This window comes from Mizuhopecten yessoensis, unplaced genomic scaffold, assembly GCF_002113885.1.
Source record: "Mizuhopecten yessoensis strain PY_sf001 unplaced genomic scaffold, ASM211388v2 scaffold11175, whole genome shotgun sequence".
NCBI lineage: Eukaryota > Metazoa > Mollusca > Bivalvia > Pectinida > Pectinidae > Mizuhopecten > Mizuhopecten yessoensis.
Window position 1 is genome coordinate 1,145,929 of NW_018408917.1, and position 22,124 is coordinate 1,168,052.

The 22,124-nt window shown below is 34.1% G+C and overlaps 2 protein-coding genes across 2 annotated transcripts in view; both read left to right on the forward strand.

The window, feature by feature from the left end:
- LOC110467497 (caspase-7-like) overlaps positions 1–10,119 on the forward strand; it is a 17,900-nt gene extending 7,781 nt beyond the window's left edge. Inside the window, exons 4-6 of the mRNA XM_021524700.1 lie at positions 116–309; positions 3,705–3,837; positions 6,727–10,119. Coding sequence (XP_021380375.1) covers positions 116–309; positions 3,705–3,837; positions 6,727–6,932 — 533 coding nt within the window. The 3' untranslated portion in view covers positions 6,933–10,119. The remainder of the gene's footprint in view (positions 1–115; positions 310–3,704; positions 3,838–6,726) is intronic.
- A 5,243-nt stretch (positions 10,120–15,362) lies between these two features.
- Positions 15,363–22,124, forward strand: LOC110440253 (solute carrier family 52, riboflavin transporter, member 3-B-like). Its single transcript, XM_021483203.1, has 3 exons — positions 15,363–15,470; positions 17,555–18,813; positions 20,121–22,124. The coding sequence occupies exons 2-3, from the start codon at positions 17,575–17,577 to the stop codon at positions 20,316–20,318; spliced, it is 1,437 nt and encodes a 478-aa protein (XP_021338878.1). The 5' UTR covers positions 15,363–15,470; positions 17,555–17,574; the 3' UTR covers positions 20,319–22,124.

Here is a 22,124-nt window from a genome sequence, read left to right on the forward strand (position 1 = left end):
GGGGGGGGTGTAAATACCTTAAATACTCTAATTATATGTTTATAATTTTATTTGTCACAGTGTCGTAAGACTAAGTTTTGATAGATAACCTGCTATTTTGTGTATATACTTTCAGCTGCGAAGAAAGACTACAGTGATTTTGGCTGTTTTCTTTGTGTAATAATGTCATTTGGGGAGCCTGGAATTATCATCTGCCCTGGTAAAGATGGCCAGCCTGATGAACGCTGTGAACTGAAAGACATCCAAGCGCCATTCACAGGAGACAAATGCAAGAGTTTGGCTACCAAACCAAAGATCTATTTCATCATGGTAAAGTTCAGCAGTTTCATTAAGAAACTTAAGACATATAATAAAAAAAAATAAGTATAAAATTAAAAGTTTCAATATTCAAACCACTCAAACCTCTAATTTTTTTATCCCCCACTTTTGGTAACCAATTTTCTTCAACTCGGTCACAGGGTTAAATGCCTTAAGGGCTCAGCCAAGTTCGATTACCACTTTCAGCGGACTTTATTTGGCAGAGTTATGGCCCCTTGAATAACGAAAAAGCTTCATTATTTGCCGTTTAAGATCATTAACTTTTTTTTCTTCAAGTTTGAAGCTATACATTATGTCTCAACAGCACGATACTCAACATGTTTAAACCTAACCTCAATAATATTAACCTACAATATGTTCTGAAAGTGGGGGATATCAATTCCATGAATGTGCTTGTTACTTTTTGTGATATGGCATGTTTTAACTGTACATAGGATCATGGTCATCTTCTAACTTTAAGCTAAAAGGAAATTTCCCATTTTGCTCCATTGGTAGACTGGGAAGCTGGGAGGGGGGAGGGGTGGGGGGCACTGGTTTGATCCCAGAAGAAAGCACACCACTGTTTTTGCTGTTACAGAAATAAGTCTCACAGCAAGACCTGTTCTTGAGCTCCCATTGACCATGTTAAGAAGACCCGTAGATAATTGTTTAAGGATGGAGTAATTATATCATCACGCTTGATAAAGCACCTGTTGACCATGTTATCTAGTCCCCCTTCCCTTATCTCTTAGGGGTCCCATGAGGCACACACTGTAGTTCAAAGTAATTCAAGAGTACACTACAAACCAGTGGTGATGGCTGCCTGATGATATAATCAGTGTCAGATTCTTGTATTGGCATTTCCCTTCAGGGTCCATTCATGTAATATGGAGAGAGAAAACTTTCATATATTAAATGAGATCCCAGATCATGTGGCTTCAGGAGTTACTAAACCAAGTGAGTCTCAAAACTTTTTAATTAACAAGGAACAATTAAGTATTTCTGATAATACCTTTATATTTTAGTAGTTATCCTGGGCTGTATTGATTCATCATATTATATTGTGATACTTCCCAATAATTGTGTATTGAACTGAATTATTTTGTTTCCTGTATTGCGATACCCTTACAATACTGATGCATTTATTATCAATCTTTCTTTACTAAAATTCTAAAAAGGATATACTCATTGTTTTTCGGATTTCCTTCTGTGAAAATTTGGCCCACTGCGAGAGTATAACCAAATTAAACGATACTAGTTATTAATCATACAAAAATATACTTTGACAGTATTTACTATTTAAGACTATGACATAACTATAAAATCCTGCACACGATCGTTATAAAGTCGACTTTTTAAGCAGATATATGTGTATCATGGTAAATATTTATCGTAGGCATTGTATCGTGATACATATCATATCGTGAGGTATGCGTATGGTATCGTGATACGTTTCATATGGTGAGGTATGCGTATGGTATCGTGATACGTATCATATCGTGAGGTATGCGTATTGTATCGTGATACATATCATATCGAGAGGTATGCGTATGGTATTGTGATACGTTTCATATCGTGAGGTATGCGTATCGTATCGTGATACGTATCATATCGTGAGGTATGCCTATTGTATCGTGATACATATCATATTGTGAGGTATGCGTATTGTATCGTGATACATATCATATCGTGAGGTATGCGTATGGTATCGTGATACGTATCATATCGTGAAATGTTTCATATCGTGAGGTATGCGTATTGTATCGTGATAAGTATCATATCGTGAGGTATGCGTATTGTATCGTGATACATATCATATTGTGAGGTATGCGTATGGTATCGTGATACGTATCATATTGTGAGGTATGCATATTGTATAGTGATACATATCATATTGTGAGGTATGCATATTGTATTGTGATACATATCATATTGTGAGGTATGCATATTGTATCGTGATACATATCATATTGTGAGGTATGCATATTGTATTGTGATACGTATCATATTGTGAGGTATGCATATTGTATCGCGATACGTATCATATCGTGAGGTATGTGTATTGTATCGTGATACATATCATATTGTGAGGTATGCGTATGGTATCGTGATACGTATCATATCGTGAGGTATGCGTATGGTATCGTGATACGTATCATATTGTGAGGTATGCATATTGTATCATGATACGTATCATATCGTGAGGTATGCATATGGTATCGTGATACGTTTCATATCGTGAGGTATGCGTATTGTATCGTGATACGTATCATATCGTGAGGTATGCGTATGGTATCGTGATACGTTTCATATCGTGAGGTATGCGTATGGTATCGTGATACGTATCATATCGTGAGGTATGCCTATTGTATCGTGATACATATCATATCGAGAGGTATGCGTATGGTATCGTGATACGTTTCATATCGTGAGGTATGCGTATCGTATCGTGATACGTATCATATCGTGAGGTATGCCTATTGTATCGTGATACATATCATATCGAGAGGTATGCGTATGGTATCGTGTACCTATCATATCGTGAGGTATGCATATTGTATCGTGATACATATCATATTGTGAGGTATGCATATTGTATCACGATACGTATCATATCGTGAGGTATGCATATTGTATCGTGATACATATATTGTGAGGTATGCGTATTGTATCGCGATACATATCATATTGTGAGGTATGCATATTATATCGTGATACGTATCATATCGTGAGGTATGCCTATTGTATCGTGATACATATCATATCGAGAGGGATGCGTATGGTATCGTGTACCTATCATATCGTGAGGTATGCATATTGTATCGTGATACATATCATATTGTGAGGTATGCATATTATATCGTGATACGTATCATATCGTGAGGTATGCGTATGGTATCGTGATACGTTTCATATCGTGAGGTATGCGTATGGTATCGTGATACGTATCATATTGTGAGGTATGCATATTGTATCGTGATATATATCATATTGTGAGGTATGCGTATTGTATCGCGATACGTATCATATTGTGAGGTATGCATATTATATCGTGATACGTATCATATCGTGAGATATGCATATTGTATCGTGATATGTATCATGTCGTGAGGTATGAATATTGTATTGTGATACGTATCATATCGTGAGGTATGCGTATTGTATCCCGATACATATCATGTTGTGAGGTATGCATATTGTATCGCGATACGTATCATATCGTGAGGTATGCATATTGTATCGTGATACATATCATATTGTGAGGTATGCATATTGTATCCCGATACGTATCATATCGTGAGGTATGCATATTGTCAATAGTTAACTGAAGGTTCATGTAGGGTTCTCATAACTTTTAAAATGATCGTTAAATTTGTTAATATACTATATTTATATTTCAATTGCAGGGCAACGACAATTATGTGAAAAAAGATGTGTCAGAGGGTGGTGCAGGATCGCTACCACTTGTGAAACTGGAAACCAAAAAAATACCACGAGAGTGTAACTTTGTCACTCAATATTCTTCTGAAACTGATCAAGGTGAGATGCTATCAAAATTCTTACTTCAGATACATATAAAAAGTTTGAATCAGTTATTTATGCATATATGATTTCTATGAAGCAGTCTTCAGACTTTTTATGTAGAATAGAAAGGCATAGAGTCATGATATTTGGCTGAAAGAGCCCAAAAAACGTTGTGAATGAAAATTACCTAGACCTACTTTCAAGGTCACAGTGGTCAAATATGTTAAAACATTTCAAATGAATTCTTCTGAAGAACTGAAAGGCATTGAATCATAATAATTGGCTGGAAGCTTTCTAGGATGGGGCCTGACAAAGTTTGCAAATGAAAATGACCTCAACCTTCTTTCAAGGTCACATGGGTCAAATATGCCATACACTCTACATAAGGATAACAAAATTGAATTACGATAAGAAATTTGTAAAACTCAAAACTTTGATTAAAACTTGGAAAAGATTATTGACTCCTATTGCATTTGGTAGGATACATATCATAAAATCATTATCAATTTCACAATTCAATCACCTTTTTATCTCTTTACCAAATCCAGATGACTGTTTTCAAAAAAAAAATGATATAGAGCTTTTCAATTTTCAGTGGAATAGTAAAGTAGATAAAGCTAAAAGAGATTTCATCGTAAAAGATTATATAGAAGGGGGTCTTAAATGTTACATGTACAGTCGTTTATTGACTCGTTAAAGGGGCATAACGGTGAAGTAACTTTATTTTTTGTCTTTTTTTCAAATACTACATAAACATATCAAGTGAGACTCCTTATGGAAAATAACGATCGGATTTGGCTGAAATAGATTCATAAAAATGATTAAATCTAAGAAAATAATCGGTATTTCTGCTGTCTGACCAACGTTTTGTTCAGGGATTTCCCTCTACTAGCGCATGCGCATAGCACACCATTTCTTTGTAAACAAAATGACTGGCCGTGTGAAGTAAGCGAAAGAAAAGTGTTGTACCGTGTCAGCTACGAAACGAAAAGTTGCCAAATGGTCAAAAGATAGCGCAAGGAGTACGTTACGGAATCATTATTGCAGGTGGGCAGTATTCAAAGGAGAAAATAACTGCCGTAGCAGTTAGTACGGTGCATGTATTCTTCCGGATAGCCGGTTAAGCTGAAATGGAATCGACAGAAATGCTAGCGCTGTTTATGTCATGAATAAATATCTAAAACTATTAAGCTCGCTAGTATCTTTGTCTGAGTTTGAACACAGATGAACTTAGTTTAATATGTTAATGGGCATGTATTGGAGAGAGTTTACTTTGTGTTTCTATAATTATACAGTGATTTATGCGAAAGGAAGGGATAAGTGACTGGGTAGTTTGATTTTTCCATGAGGCCCTCCAAGGGATAACTGTTGTGATGGCCCACGGCGTATTTTCTGGGGCACCGAGATACGTGTTATCGAAGTCCGTGGATTTACATAATTTATAATATTACCGGGTTCAATAAAATGGTATGTTTTAATTATATTGCTGAATTAAACGATTATTTTTGTTTTTACATGCAAGATTTAAATTAGTATTAATATGAATACCCGGCCTCCACTGCCCCGGCAACATATAAAAAACAATCAGAAAGGTTTGTCCCTTGGTGTAGGGAAGGTGTTTAGCCACGTACCATCTGTACCGGCCACATTCCGGTACTTAATTCAATATATATTTAAATATATCTACTTTATGTTTATGCCTATTATCATTGTTGACATTTAATTGTAAATGTATGACGGGAGAAGGCTGTGATAAATTGTAAAAACTTGTGTCCAATCCCTTGTTTAATTTTATTGGCAACGCATTTATGTTTAAAGCTAAATAAATTTAAATTCTGAATATTGGCAAGTGTGCAATTTACTACTAATGATGAATAATTATTGTTAAATAAGTTTGAATACAGACTTAGAAATCATATAACTTGGTTTCATAGTGCGGCAAGAAGTTGCATTGCCTGACGGCCCCTTTCTGGGGGCCTCTTTTGAAACCGTTTCATCTCGCTCGCACCACCTGTGTTTACTGCCTAGTCAGGTGACGTTATTGGCGCTATTTTTAGCAGGGCTTTCCCGAACAATTCAAGTGGTCAAACTGGACATTTGGAACGGACTATGAATATGGGGATAGCATGGTAACATAAGTGGAAGTGCATACAATACATACATTCATTAAAAAAAAAACGCCTTTTCACGTGATGTCCCTTTAAAACTTATGTGGGTTAGGAGGTTATATATAAATTCTGGTAAATGGCAAACGATTTTAAAATTACATTGTGATAAATAATTCTGGCAAATTGTAGAACTGATTATATTTCAAAATGTCAAAATCAAACTCAAGATCTATTTTGGGTTGATTTATTGAGGGCATGGAGAAAAATTAATGAAAAATATAAGTCACCTTGCAGTAAGTTCAAAATGCCCATCTTGTACAAGAATAAGGTTAGAATAGAAAAAGAAGTTTATTTTACAGAGTATGGTGCAATAAAGGAATAATCATAATTAATGATCTAATCAAAGACAGAAATACCTTTTACACATTTCAAGAATTCAAACAGATTAATGATATTAATACAAACTTTATAAGATACTACGGTCTAATTACTGCCACTAGAGAGCATATTATACAACAAGATATGTCAAACTTTTCGTAGACATTGCTTGAGATTTCCTCAAGTCTAAGATTTCCCATAGACAATACATTGCTTGAGATTTCCTCAAGTCTAAGATTTCCCATAGACAATACATTGCTTGAGAATTCCTCAAGTCTAAGATTTCCTATAGACAATACATGCTGGAGTTTTTTTTCGCAACTTTGAGATGTTTTATACAAGCTATCCAGGTTAAAGTAATCCTCAGTCAGCTATAAATTTCAGAAGATAATACCAGGTACTTGTTTTTGTTAAACAGGATTCTGGAGTCGGGGAGAAGCTTCTCCATACATCGCAGCTGTCATTGAGGCATTTGAGACCCATGTTTTGAAAGAAAACATGGACATTCTGAAGCTGTTGACCAGAATCAACGGAATAATGGCCAAAGAGGATTCCCTAATTCCATTAGTGACATCACTGTTAACAAAACGCTTTCACTTCCGACCGAAAGTACCGGTTTCTTGAATGAGTCTGCACGTCAGCGCTGTCAGCTGGATCATACCACAGGGGTTGTACAAATCTGGAAAAGGGCTTTAATACATGATGAATTTTGTGAAATATTAATTTCAGTTATTAAGAAATGTTGGAAAGCAATTCAACATAGTTTTTTCCTTGTAGAAAAGATAACTATTAGATGTGATGTTGCCTAATGGATTCAACCCATCACTTCATGAAGGGAAATATTGAATTATTTTGTGGTCTCCACCCATATTTCACTGCTTAATATATCTAATTGTAACATTAATAGCTTTTTGCTATTATATATACTTGTACTCTTATTGAGACAACAAGACTGAATTAAAGACTTGCTTGTTTCCCTTCAATACTGCTTTTACTATGCAACGAAATTTAGAATATGCATGGTAGTATATATGTTATTTTAGAAGTTGAAATATTGCATCAAATTACAGTTAGTCTACCTGTAAATCAAACTTCCATAAATCAAACATCGAAGATTCAAGTTTCTCGATGTGTCAAACTTCGGGCAAAGTCCATTTTCTTCCCATATATAACACTACTGATATTCCATTAATGAATCAAACTTTTGTAAGACACATTTCTCACTGTTTCGAACTTAAATCAAAGGTCCAATCATAAGAAAAACTTTGAAAATTTAAATAAATCAAAGTGAAACAGTTACTTTTACAAGAGCATTGAAATGTCCCAGGGCCATTTAAATACCTAAGCATGCAATCTACCGTGTATAAATAAATGAGAAATATTTTTTCTAGTTACATGAAATTTGGTATAAGTAGATTTCAAGTTAAATTTCTTGTCCTATGTTCTGTCACATAGGATTTACATTCGGTCTTATGCAGCACATACAGGATCGCAATAATGTTTTGAATTTTTCCTGGTGGGGAGTCCCGCAAAGTTCGAAATATCAAAGTTTAAGTAGATGATAATATCTCATCGATAATCTGATATGTTTTCTGGAATACATATGTGTAAGTTTTTGTTTATGTACATCAAATGAATCTTGTAAGGAAAGATTTTACATTAATCATCTTGGTCATTATATCATACAGTTGGACCAAATAACTAATGTTCCTAACACTATTAAAAACATCTGCTTTACAAGCATTTGTTTGACTGAGATTTGTCATATGATAAAACCACTACCTGGTAATTTCTTTTTTTTTCAATAAAAATCACATATCATGAATGCATATATTTCAGTGCAAACTTTTTTGTATGAAAAGTGCTACAAAATATTTTTATTTTAGTGTGCTCTTGTGCTTCTATCCATAATGACATACGTAGGCTTGCAATTATGTGAAAACACCTTTTTTTAATTTACCTAGCTGAGGGCTTTCTGTGCATTTTATGTTATAAAATATATAATCATTAGATAAAAAAAAATCAGCTTGAGTATTTTTCACGTCATTCATGAATGTATGAACATCTAACTTTTGCAGCAAACATATACACTTCCGTACAAATAAATAAATTGCCTTTATACATATAAGAGCTTGCTGCATTTAATATTCGTTCCATTTCTAAGGGAATAACAGTAGATTGTCAATATACGACTGGATTTTAATATTACATAGAAAATATATATACACTATATGGAATTTGATATAAAAAAAAAACTTTATTTAGTACATCATAGAGAATATGTTTGAAGGAAACTGTGTTGTATACAGTGTGCCGCCGTCAATGTTAAACACATGTATCTGATGTCCTTTATGTGTATTTACATTCAACAACAAGGAAGATTCAATTTTCTTTTTTCTGGGTGGGTTCTTTTGGAGCATAGAACGTATCAAACAAGCCATTTCACATAATGGTAGAACAGCAGTTTTTTCATAAACATGAAGATATAGTTATACATCCCTCTAAGGTAAAATTATAGGTTGAAACAGAGACGTATATATTGATTTATTGAGAGAAAAAAATCATTAAACCACAATTTTACTGGTATGTACATTATGAGAAATAACAAAGAAAATTTTTTTCCTGATACAAATATGTAATGTTTCAAAGTCAACATTCTTTTTCTTTTTTTTACACTGACTTTTCCATGAAGTGTGTTTTATGTCTAATTTGCAATTAACTGTTGGCAGTCATATTGACTGTGGATGCCAACTTGCGGTTGTTCTATGTTTTTGCTACAGAAGTCATTATATTTTTAATGCCTCCACCAGGAGTCGAACCAGGGACCTCTGGCTTACTAGTCTTATGCTTTACTGAATGAGCTAAACAGAAATTCTCCCTAGCCAAGTCGGTTGGAAGCGGCTTGTATTTTGCAAGGGTGACACTTTTACAGTGCCAAATACAGTTCAGCAGAAAAGTGATTTCATTGTCCTGCAATAAGCCCACCTGCTTGCTGAGAAAAAACACTGACCTTTTGTCCTATGGCTAGTACCTGGCGACTGCCCAACATAGGTCTCGAACCTGCGACCCAATGATGGAGTGCTAGCTGTAGCAGAATGTCAGACGACTTGACCACTTGGCCACCGCGGCCCCCTTATATGGTGGTATTGTCTTACAGTGACAAAAAGTTTATGAAAGTGGTTGAGAAATTTAAAAAAAATAAAAATAATAAAAACATGTTAATCATAAATATATTCATCAATAATTGTTACCATGCAAATGGAGGTATTTGTTGAAACATCTATTGACTGGTTTTGCTGAATCTAGAAATTTCATAAATTTGTTAGCATGTTTGCTCCTGTCCATCATCATATTGTGGTTAATTGTATAAAAAGGAATTGTTTACCAAAATTAAGAGTTTATTTATTGTTATAGTATTGTATATTTTTGTAAGACTGTAAAGCATGGATTTTGAAGCATGATGAATTTTACATCTACTGTTCTACTGATATTTTGTTTTTTTATTAGTAGTTAAGTTTTCACCAAGTGCTTGAATGGAAACAGTATATATGATGGTATAATACAATGAAGTATGGATTTACCAGAGTAATCACAGACACTAAAAACTAACAGATTAAGAAATATTCAGTTCATTGTTCAAAAACTTACTATGCCTCTTTGTACATATACATGTATAAGCATTTTAATGTCATACATATTTATTAGAATATATATAAGGCCCCTAAAAAATATGCATGATTTTAGGTAACATGACTGAAAAAAAAAAAAATGAGGGTGGGGGGCTTATTAAAGAAATTACAAAATCACCAAACATAGATACTCCGATCAATTGTCAATTGTATTCATTTGTCAATAAAATTTTAGGTCTTTTAGATAAAAATATGGGATTTAAATTTGGCTTTGATACCTGACTATGAAAAAGAGTGGTGTCATAAAGACACTAACGATTTTTGGCACGTTCGGATTTGACTTTTAAGTGCATTGGAGTGAAAGAAAGTTGTTAGGGTTGGAGGTAAGAACTAGGGTCGGTTAGGGTACCTGAAGCATTTATTTCTTTTGTCCTAATCATTATGAGAGTTTTCATGTACATGTACTATGCAAGGGTTGAACTAGAACCCAATATTAGGAAGATGCCAGTAAATGTTGTTGATTTTATCGATCTATCATAACAATCCTACATACCTGCATTAGGGCGAAAGAATGACTGATTTTAAAATTCGTTAAACATACCTCATTGTGAGACTATATTTTAGAGTAAAAATTAATGTTAATCTGAAAAGCATTTTTGAAACGGATCAGTTAAACAAAATTGCCTACCGACAGCTATCTTCGATTTTTGACATTGAAGGTTTGTTAGTACTATTTCTCAGGGATAACTTGAGGGATCTTTCTCAAATTTTATATGTAGGTTGCCTTTGATCCCTCGTTGTCCATGTTATATTTTGAGACTGATCATAAACATAAAATGGCTAAAGGAAAAACTAAACAGAACTTTCTCATATTGCAATGATCAATTCTATATCTTTCACATCAAGTACTGTACTAGTAGATATGTGAAGTGACAAACTCACTTTGAAGTTTGGCTTTCATACACATCAGTATTAAGTTTAGATCAAAAGTTACCTCAAGGTGCATTTACTGTTAACATGACTCGATCAAACAGATTAGAGGATAGAAGAGAAAAGATCGAACTGACAAAGAACTAATGAAGATGGTACAATGGTGGGCGCCAAGATCCCTCTGGGATCTCTTGTTAAAAAATATGTTGAATATGTTGAATTTTTAACCTGATCTCAAGTTCATAAGTGAAAGCTTACAATTCCATTGATATATTGTTTTGTGCGTTCAAACCTGTATACAGAGACCACCTTCAGAAAGACCATGAAGTGGTCTCAGTTTGCAGGTGGTTTCCTAATGCAGGTTCATTAAGTCATTCACCCCTGAAATTTCATATCCAACTATTTGAATTGGAAGAGTTCAAATGTGTCTTCAGGGTTGAATGAGTTTAACATAGGAAAATAACCTTCAACAATGGGAAGTTGTAAAAGAGGTTATCTCTCAGGCAGGTTTGACTGTATGTGAAGAATATCCTACAAATATAACGACAAATGTAACGTCACTTTACATGTCACAAGTTACATGGAAGATAAGATGTTTCAAATGAAGTATTACATTATTGGCTAGATATTTCTATTGATTGCTTTTTGCCATCATAATTGAAAATTTTGTTTCCCTTTTTATATTTTTTAATCTATACATCTAAAGACAGAAAATATATACTGATGCACTGTATATACATTGTATGTTTTGAACTTTTGTTCAAGCTGGGATTTTGTATCTTCTGAGCTATGTAAGGCAATGAATCTGCAGTTGAGCCTTGAATATATTCAGCAACAAGCTGTATTTCAATAAAAGTGGGTATGTTGTGAGGTGACAAGATGGTCAGGACATACTTGTGCAGAAACCGGCCCATCTATGCCCTAAAACAGTGGCTCAAGGATAACGGATAAATTTGTCCCGTTAAACACAGGCCAGAGTTGTGGTGCTTGGATCGAGCAGGCTCAACTGAACATTATTTGCTTACTACATGCAAACTGTGTGTTATAATCATCAGCTGTATTATAAGATTTATTGTTAAATAAAAAGGCAGATCAATATATGTCAAATTAAGATTTAATCATAAGTCCAACTTACCTTAGTGACCATTTCATGTTTTCACTAAACAGACAGACGTAAACATTTCATGTTACCAATATATGTCTCTTTTATTCCTGTGGGAAAAGGTTACAATGCTGTATATATGTGTCAATGTAAGGCGGTTTATAGGTGAACTTTATTATATAGAGAACACTTTATTTCTGTTCTTTCATAGGCTGTTCATGTCATTGTTTTCCTTTTCCCAGGCTATTCATTCTATTGCTTTGTATACATGTAATGATTTTTATATGATTTAGATGAGAAATGTCTTTACTCGCTCTGCTCAATACATTCGCCTTGCTTTGTAGTTTTCATAGATATCAGATTTATCAAATAAACTATGGAACATATTACATGGTCATTTTTGTTTGTCATTTAATTGCCTCGTTGGTTTTCGTATTTTGGTTCTCGGGAAATTGTTATTTGTAGGGTAAAATAAAAATAAAAAATTACGATAGCATCAAGGACCAATGGACCCAGGGACGAAATTGTACCTACAGGTAATAATAATTATTTATTCTTGATATCATATTGAGCATGAATCTTGTTCTACATATGGTCAATATTTACAGCTTTAAGAGATAGATATGGGGAGAAGGTCATAAATCATTCCACATAAAATTGCTTTGCAGATCTCTTAAATTCTAAAAGTAAGGAACAGTATCTAATACGACTCGGTAAAAGATTCCATGTAAGGGGTCCCTGATATCGAAAAGATTTTCTAAAAGTTAGTTTTATGACATGGCAAGTAAAACACAATGGTAGATGACGATCTTGGAGCTAAATTGTTAAGTATCTTGTTCATAAGAACTACTTGGTTATATAGTGCGTGTTTATATAAAATTCTTCTGTAAAAAGATAACCAATTCAGTTTTTAGCTCCACTGGCCCTTATGCCATGATTACTATAAACAACTTCTTCTCAATAACCAAGAGGCTCAGGGTGATGATATTTGGCCATTAGCATGCTGGGAGGAAGGACTACCAAGTTTAGGAAAATGAATGACCTTGACTTAAATTCAAGGTCACAGGGGTCAAATATGTTAAAATCTTTATACAACTTCTTCTGAATAACCAGAAGGCATATGATGATAATATTTGGCCAATTACATACTGACATGAAAGGCTTCTAAGTTTGTTCAAATAAATGTCCTTGACTTCAAGGTTAAAGGGGTCAATTATCTTAAAACACTTTCAAACAACTTCTTCTGAATAACCAAAAGGCCCAGAGTGATGATATTTTGGCCAGTAGCATGCCAGGATGAAGGACTACCAAGTTTGTTAAAGTGAATGACCTTGACTTAAATTCAAGGTCACAGGGGTCAAATATGTTAAAATCTTTTAACAACTACTTCTTAATAACCAGAAAGCACAGGGTAATAATATTTGGCCAGTAGCATGTGGGTATAAATGGCTACCAAATTTGTTCAAATAAATGACCTTGACCTTTATTCAAGGTCACAGGGGTCAAATATGTTCATAATTTTTAAACAACTATTAATGAATAACCTTAAGGCCTAGAATATTGATTTCTGGCCAGCAGCATGCTTGGATAAAGGGCTACCAGGTTTGTTCAAATAAATGACCTTGACTCATATTCAAGGTCACAGGGGTCAAATTTGTTTAAAATCTTTAAACAACTTCTTCTGGGTAACCATAGGACCCAGATTGTTGATATTTGGCCAGTAGCATGCTTGGATTAAGAGCTATCAAACTTTTTTTCATTTTAATGACCTTGAACCACTTTCAAGGTCACATTTGGTCATATGTGTATAAATCTTTTAATAATCTAATCTCAATAAGGAAAAGGTGGTATTTGGCAAGTTGCATGCTGAGATGAAGGGCTTTAAAGGTTGTTCAACGTAATGACCTTTTTCGACTTTCAAGGTGACAGGGGTCAAATGCTTTTAACTGTTTCAACATGCTCTTTTGATTGACTTTATAGTCATAAATACTGATATTTTGCCTGCAGCTTTATTTGAGATCACTTTTAAGGTTACAGGTGCTAGATTAACCCAGGTGAAATCTCCCACTCAAATACTTCAAGTTCATAGATTTGGATGAATACCCATACAATTCCAATTAAGACATTTAAACAGAGTGGTTCACATCACAAGGTTGAATGCTTTTTGAAAATTTTGAAATAAAACACCTGTCAAAATACCTTTGTCTATAGCCTCTTACCAGGTGTTTGTAATGTTTGGGCATTTCATCGAAAAAAAATGAATGGTAAGAAAAATGTTTGACTAACTCGAAATTTATACAAATTAGTTGGACCTAATAGTTAACAAAACGCTTCTTTTCGTAAAAGTGGTATAAGTAGAGGAAATGGATTTATAAAGGAAATATAATAGAGGTTGTCATTAAATTCAATTATCTAGGACTTTTGTTAAGATATATTGCAACCTTTGCAATGAAGCAGCACAACATCGCTGAGCAAGGTAGAGGGCGCTCTTGTCTTTTACTTTTCACTGGTGTTTTTCAGGGAACAAAATTTAATTGTTGAAACTTCATTATCAGAAGCGATGCATATATATATTTTTTGAACAGACTGAGTAAATTAACCATCTTTCATTCTTTCATTTTAAGTAATTTTAATTTCTGCCTTTTGCACAGATAATTTTTTTTTTAGAAAAGGTGCAAGAAAGAGCACTCCGTTTTGTATATGAAGACTTTTCAAACTCATATGAGAATTTACTTGTAAAAGCGAAGATGCCTTCTCTGCAAGAATGAGAACAATGGCAATTGAAACTTTTAGAATTTTAAATAAGCTGTCACCTGTATGTTTACAAGATTTATTAAAGGTAAAACAATCTAAATATTTTTTTCAGATATAATAATATATTGGACATTCCAAATATAAGAACTACAACCAATGGTAAGAAAAGTTTTAAATTTGCTGCTGCTACATTGTGGAACAGTCTTCCGGACCATTTCAGGACGGAAAACAGTTTCTCTTATTTCAAGAGTCTAATGAATACAGTCATGGAATGGTTCAGAATGCCGCTGTTCTGCATGTAGATAAGCTTTTCAGTTAATTTTAATGTGCCTTTGTGTCATTATTGTCCATTTTTATTGCATATGCATTGCTCTGCCATTCTTAGTGCTTGCTTATTTTTATGTGTTCATTCTCTATTTTTAGTTTGCTTGCATGATTTTGTTTTTATGTTGTTGTAAAAATATGCTTGTATGTATTCGGTTAAAAGCTTACAAACTATACCGAATTAAAATAAAACTTTCATATTAATAGAATAAATAGAATGATGCATGACTTGTCATATTTATTTTGTTAGATTCCGGAAATATTGTTCAGGTACCGTTTTTAGTTTAAGCGACACCGGAAGTAAATCTATAATGTCTAAAAACAACACTACGTCTGTTGCGTCAGCTGTTTCGTAACGACGAACGAGTGTCTCGTGTCGGTAAATTGTGGGTAACAGTTAGAAGAAAACATAGAAGATCGAAGGTGACCTATTAAAAAAAGCATTGACTAGTTACCGGAACATGAAATTTACAGGTGGTATTGTGCAGTATTACCGTAATACTGCACAAGGTTTGGTTTCAGAACACAGAGCTACAGTACAACTCTTTACATAGCGCCGTTGCCTCCCCCCCCCCCCCTTATTTTGGAAGGAGACTCCCGATGTTGGACTCTAAAAATTGGTGTTTTCAATCGGTGAATTTGCTTAACTGTTCCTATATTCCAAGATCTAATGATTTCATCTGAAAGAACAACTCATAACATGTCATTTAAAAGGGTTATTTTGTTTCTCGGGTGTACCAGACTTACACATTCTGTAATTTCTGACATACAGATATAGATGTCTGGTGTGGGGCCAGCAGAGGAAATGAAAACATTCCTAATAGGAATAATATAGTCAGAATAAAATATGTGTGTAATATTTATTATTATAATAGTCGATAACGATGGATCTTCAGTGTGAAGTAACTTCCTAAGTTCCTATATCGTACAATGAAAATATCTATATAGTCAATCTCTGATGTCACTGCGAATCGGTACACTATATACACTTCGTGCCCAGTTTCTGTGGCTGTCAATTTATAGCACAAATTCTACTGTGATACCTCTATGGTTAATAAACTCGGAAAAGTATCAGGGGAAAATGTTGACAAATATTTCAAATTGAACTTTTGTATAGATACAGTTTTTTTTAAATGACAATAAAATGTTATGCATATATACAGTCGATATAATATGAAAAGACAAAGCCTGAAAAGAGGATACTGTAGCTTTTGCTAATCCCTGATATTTACTGAATCAGAATATTTTTGTATCATAGATGATTGCAATTGGTATTGAAAATATATTATTGTTTGCTTCAACGTCATCTTTTTTGTTTTGTGCCCATCAAAATCAAGGTAAAGATTTGTTCTTGTTTAAATTATGAAGGTAAAACTGACGCTAAACTAAAACTGACCATAATCGCAGGCTCCAAAATTCTGATTGGTCGCCTGTTTATGGTCAGCTATATATTATATATCTATAAGCTACCTGCTCAATAAAACAGGGATTTGTCGCGGAAAACTGGAAAATATTTATACCTAGTATATTTCAGTTGATTCATTTCTTACTCACTTGACTATTTGTCATGTCCCAACAGTGAACTAGACTCATTTATATAGATGCTAAATCATTTTATTCCATTGAGGTAGTGTCAATTGCTTACACAGACAGTCAGAATAGCCCTTAAAATCTTATTCAAACAGCAACAAGCTTAATACATAAGTATCAATCTCAGGTGTCATCAAGTCACAGGTACTACATACCCTCTTCTGTCAATACACCCAGATTATAATATGGGTAGGTTCCCCTTGGTCTGTAGTTGTGCATGTTTACTTTAGTAAATACATGAAACGGTGCGTTTACTGTTCACATGACTTAATCAAACAAATAAGTGAAAAGAAAAAAAAAGATCAAACTGACAAAGAACTAATTATGAAGATGGTACAATGGTGGGTGCCAAGATCCCTCTTTGATCTCTTGTTTATAATTATTCTCTTGTTTATGTTATTTTACGTTAACTGCTGTTATATTTAGATCACTATACATGTATGTACAATATAGGTACCCATACTTAATTTCTCATGAGACATTTAATGCTACAGAAAATTGTCAATAAAAAATCATGTAAAGAGAAGTTGTTTATTTTATGAAATTTTCATCTTTGATGACGCACCACCTGTCTTCTACTGTATGCATGTCCAGCCATCAACCATCAACATTTTCTGTTTTCAAGTTCTTTAAACCATAAGGCTTAGAGGCATAGATATGAAGTAAACATGCTACCAAGTTTGTTTATATTAATGACCTTGACCCACATTTAAGATCTATCACATGGTATATTTAAATTTTTTGATAACTACTTCTTATAAAGAACCATGATATTAAGTATGATGGTATTTAGTCTATATATAGCTTACTTGGATAAGGGACTACATAGAAGCTTGTTTGATTGAATGACCTTGACCAAATTTCAAAGTTGCTCATCTGCACAATATATCTGGCAACAAGTATTTTGTCTGTTTCAGCATCACCAAGACAGTTCAATATGGGGAAAGGAAAGAATATTTTCGAATGTGGAGAAATCAATGTGTTTGTGTACTTTGTTGTCGCCATGTTTGGTGTTGGATCGTGGGTAGCTGTAAATGGATTGTGGGTAGAACTTCCAGTGATGGTCCCATACCTACCAGAGGGCTGGAAACTGCCATCATATTTGACTGTGATCATCCAACTAGCCAACATTGGACCTCTTCTGGTTACACTTGGGTATATGTGTTACAAAGATTCCCTGAATGAGAAGGCAATAGTGTATCTTATTCTTACAGTTGGAGCGGTGGCGTGTCTACTTCTTGCCTTTTTCTGGAAGGCCACTTCGTTGATTGCTGGAGAGGAACACAGTACAGCATTACTGGTCCTGCAATTTTTCCTTGCCTGTGTTGACTGCACATCATCAGTATTGTTTTTACCCTTCATGTCTCTGTTTCGGGTTGAGTACATGACAGGATATTTTATTGGAGAAGGTTTGAGCGGGTTAATTCCAAGCCTGGTTGCCCTTGCACAGGGAGTGGGGAAGGTGACATGCCAAAATGTCTCCATTGTGAATACGACTACAAATATTTCTCACTACGAAATTCAACCCAATTATCATAATCCATCGTTTCCAGTGGAGGATTTCTTCTTTTTCCTTTTTGCAATGATGATAATTAGCGCAGCAGCGTTTACATTATTGAATTACCTCCCTTACTGCAAGAAAGAACATGTGGTTGAATTCATCATGGATGACAAAATGGAATCGAGTAGCTTAAGCAGTAACAGTCATTACGAACTGTCAAATGATCACGGCACATTTCAGGGTAACACTTATGACAACCCCTCCGAGACGGGTCATTCCAACTCGGAACTAGTTCTGAGCAACAAGAAAAGATCAAGTCTCGCTATATGCACAGATACATATTCCTCGTCTGTTCATTCACTTAGTAAAGCTACCTATTTTTATTATCTGATTCTTATTGCTTGGATCAACGCCTTCAGTAACGGTGTTCTACCTTCTATCCAGACGTATTCCTGTCTCCCTTACGGAAACAATGCCTACCATTTAGCTGTTACCTTGGCAAGTATTGCCAACCCTGTGGCTTGTTTTGCAGCGTTTTTACTACCAGTGGCCACTAGTGTCGTCATAAATGTGCTCACTTTCTTAGGAACATGCTTGGCTGCTTTCATATTGGTTATGGCTGTTCAGAGTCCCACCCCAGTATTGTACGATAGTGAAGCTGGACCAGTGATTGTGGTAAGAAATTTTTGAAACAGCTTCATATGTAAAAGTACATCCGTGCGTCGAAAACCTGTTCAAACTTAACACACACACATATTTAATACAAAGGTTTACAGTTACATGTACAAAGTGTCAGTCTACATTGAAAATTTACACAGTGATTGAAACGAAACTACATATATAATTGATGCAGGTCTATAAATTAATTTTCAAATACACTAGTCAGTTTGGCTAGTAGTTTCAAGTTTTCTTCTAACCCAATATTATTCAAAATGATACTTAATATCAAATTTTTACTTGTTTTCAGAACCACTAGCATGCACAATAGTCCAGCTGGAGATTTCACTAGTCTCAGACTATTGGGCTAGCTACCCTTATAATTATTGTCCAGTCCTGAAATGACTACATCCAGAAAATAAATTGATATTGTTTTTCAATTTGTTCAAAAGTGTTTATATTGTGTCTATGGAGCACGAAACTTGATATTGCTAGTAAGTTAATGCTTGTCTTACAAAGATTATCAAATCTGTAGGCTCAAGCTCAGCATTAATAATAAAGATAGCTCTAGGAAACGTAAAACAAGTTTTCAGATAATGAAGTGTTCTGTTTGGACAGATCATATTCTTAAGTGTCAAGATTGATCATTTTCCGTCAGAAAATGTCGGCTTATACATTTCGGCTAAAAAAGTTTATTTCGGCTAAAAAAGTTTCAGCAAATCTTAACAGACAATTTTATGTGACTGTTCATATCATAAATCATGATCAATGGAAAACTAACTCATTACTTAAAATTGAGTGGTCATTTAGAATGGACCAACAACTATTGCCCAGCTCCCCCCAAAGAAAAAAAGATCCCAGATCTTTATCACCAGAAGTGATGAAACAGTTTAAATAGTTGATTTATATCATTTTCTATATAATACCTGTCAATGACAGGTATCAAGCTCAAATCCCAGGTTTGTAATAAACTGTTACAAATGGAGGTCCTATAGCTACTAGAGAAGACAGCTGTTTTACATTTATCTTAAACAAGTTCTGCCACCATTTGTCCAGTACATTTTGGCATTTTAAAGGTGATTTTATGTATCGAGATAACCATATAGAAGAAAAAAGAGAAATAAAGGAATCGTAAAAAAAAAAGGGAAATTAGGAATCGTAAAGAAAAAAGGAAAATGGGGACCTTGAAATACATTCAGAGTACCCAAGGTTTGTAAATGACGATCACTAAGATTTTTATTGCTTCTTCATCAAATATTTCAATGCATATTGCTAAATCAATATAACATAATGTAAATCAATTACTTTTATTTTCATAATTTCAGATTTTAGCCTGGGTCCTATTTACCACACTGATGACATTTTCAAAAGTTTCCATAGCAACGCTCTTCCGGAAAGAAGGGAAGAAAGCTCTGCTTTGGTGCGGGGCCGTTACCCAGGTGGGATCAGTCATTGGTGCCCTTGTGACATATCAATTGGTCAATGTGTTCACCATTTTTCAAAGTGCTCCAGCATGTCCTTGACCTTGTGAGAGAAGTTTGTAATCAAAAGGTTTTTCATTTACTTAAAAGTATATGTGTGAATATATACAAAGCCACTCCTGTGTAACTTTGTGATAAATACAGAAGTACTTATTGCGTGCCTTATATATGCCTCATAATATTAATAATTATAATTACGGAAAAGAAAGCTATAGATTAGATATATTATGTTTTTTATAAATCATGTTACATATCATCATTCTTAAACTCAGAATCTGTGCAACTCGAAGCATTGTTCAAGAGATTTTTTTTCTATTTTTGCTGACAAATATAATTCTTTCTGCACTTAGGCGAGATGTCATTCCTATGTTTAGTGCTGACTTTTTTTTAAATTTGTTGCAAGATCTCTATTAGTTGAAATGAAAGTTTGTTTGTGGAGTTGGATATACTTTGTACTAGTATTTGGTACCATGACCGGATTAGAACTTGCTAGGAAAAATACTGGTCCATACCCGTTTCCAAATTTATACTGGCAATGTACCACTATCACGTGAGGTGAACTTTAATGAATATTTGGTTAAAAATTGAGAGAGAAAAAAATGAAGAAATGATGTTTGCATTTGAGTAATTCATGTGTGCCACTATCACAGGAAAGGATCAGGAGTCTGTGTTCTCTATTTTTTTACTTTTCACAGAATATAAAAAAAATACCCATACTAAAAACTTAGCACAATCCTTAGAATTATAATAGGTAAAATGAAACTCATAAATTACCCATACTAAAAACTTAGCACAATCCTTATAATAGGTAAAATGAAACTCATAAAATGCTTATTATTCAAACAGTAGAAATAGATAACAAATAGTTCATATAGATCCACATGAGATTGTTTAGTTATATAGTTTATTCAATATTTAGATTTTAGGATTATCATATAATGTATGTCTATAACATTATACAAACACGACCTTGACCAGCTGCTCTATACGTACTGAAAGTGATAATAAATATACTGTCACAATAGTCGTAACCAAAACAACTGTTGCTCTTTGTTTGCTGACTAGGAGAATATGATGGCTTCTAATTTGAATAACAAGTGGTACATATGGAGAATAAATGCCTTTTTAACCCTTTCACCCCTAGGTAACTTTAGTAGACTACATGTACCATACATTTATTTGGATGAGTCCATTATGGTCTACATTGGTGAAAGGGTTGAAGGGACATCACAGTGAAGCATATTTTCATTCATTTTTTTTACAAATACTACATACACATATCAAGTGAGTCTCCTTATGGAACATAACGGTCAATTTGGATTTGGCTTATATGTGTTCATAAAAATTAATAATTTTAAGATAATTATCGGGATTTTTGCCTGTCTGACTAACGTTTTTGTTCAGGGATTTCTCTGCATCACAGCTACTAACGCACGCCCATAGAACACCATTTCATTGTGAACGAAATGACTGGCTGTGGGTAGTGTTAGTGAGTGAAAATCTCGGTCTGACCACCTGTGTTTACTGCCTCGTTTCAAACCGTCACGTGACGTTATCAGTGCCATTTAACAGGGCTTTCCCGAACAATTTAAGTGGTCAAAGTAGCCGTTTGGAATAGATTATGAATATGGGAATAGCAAGGAAACATAATTGGCAGTGCGGACAATACATATATTCAATAACTGAAATATTGGTTTCCGCGGTATGTCCCTTTAATTCAACATCCAAACGTTATGAACATTACATTGAGAGTCCTGTTATGTATATAGGTTAATACATTTTGAATATAACCTCATTTTATCTGTAATGTAATATTTTCAGACCTATATCTGAATATGACAAAGTCTC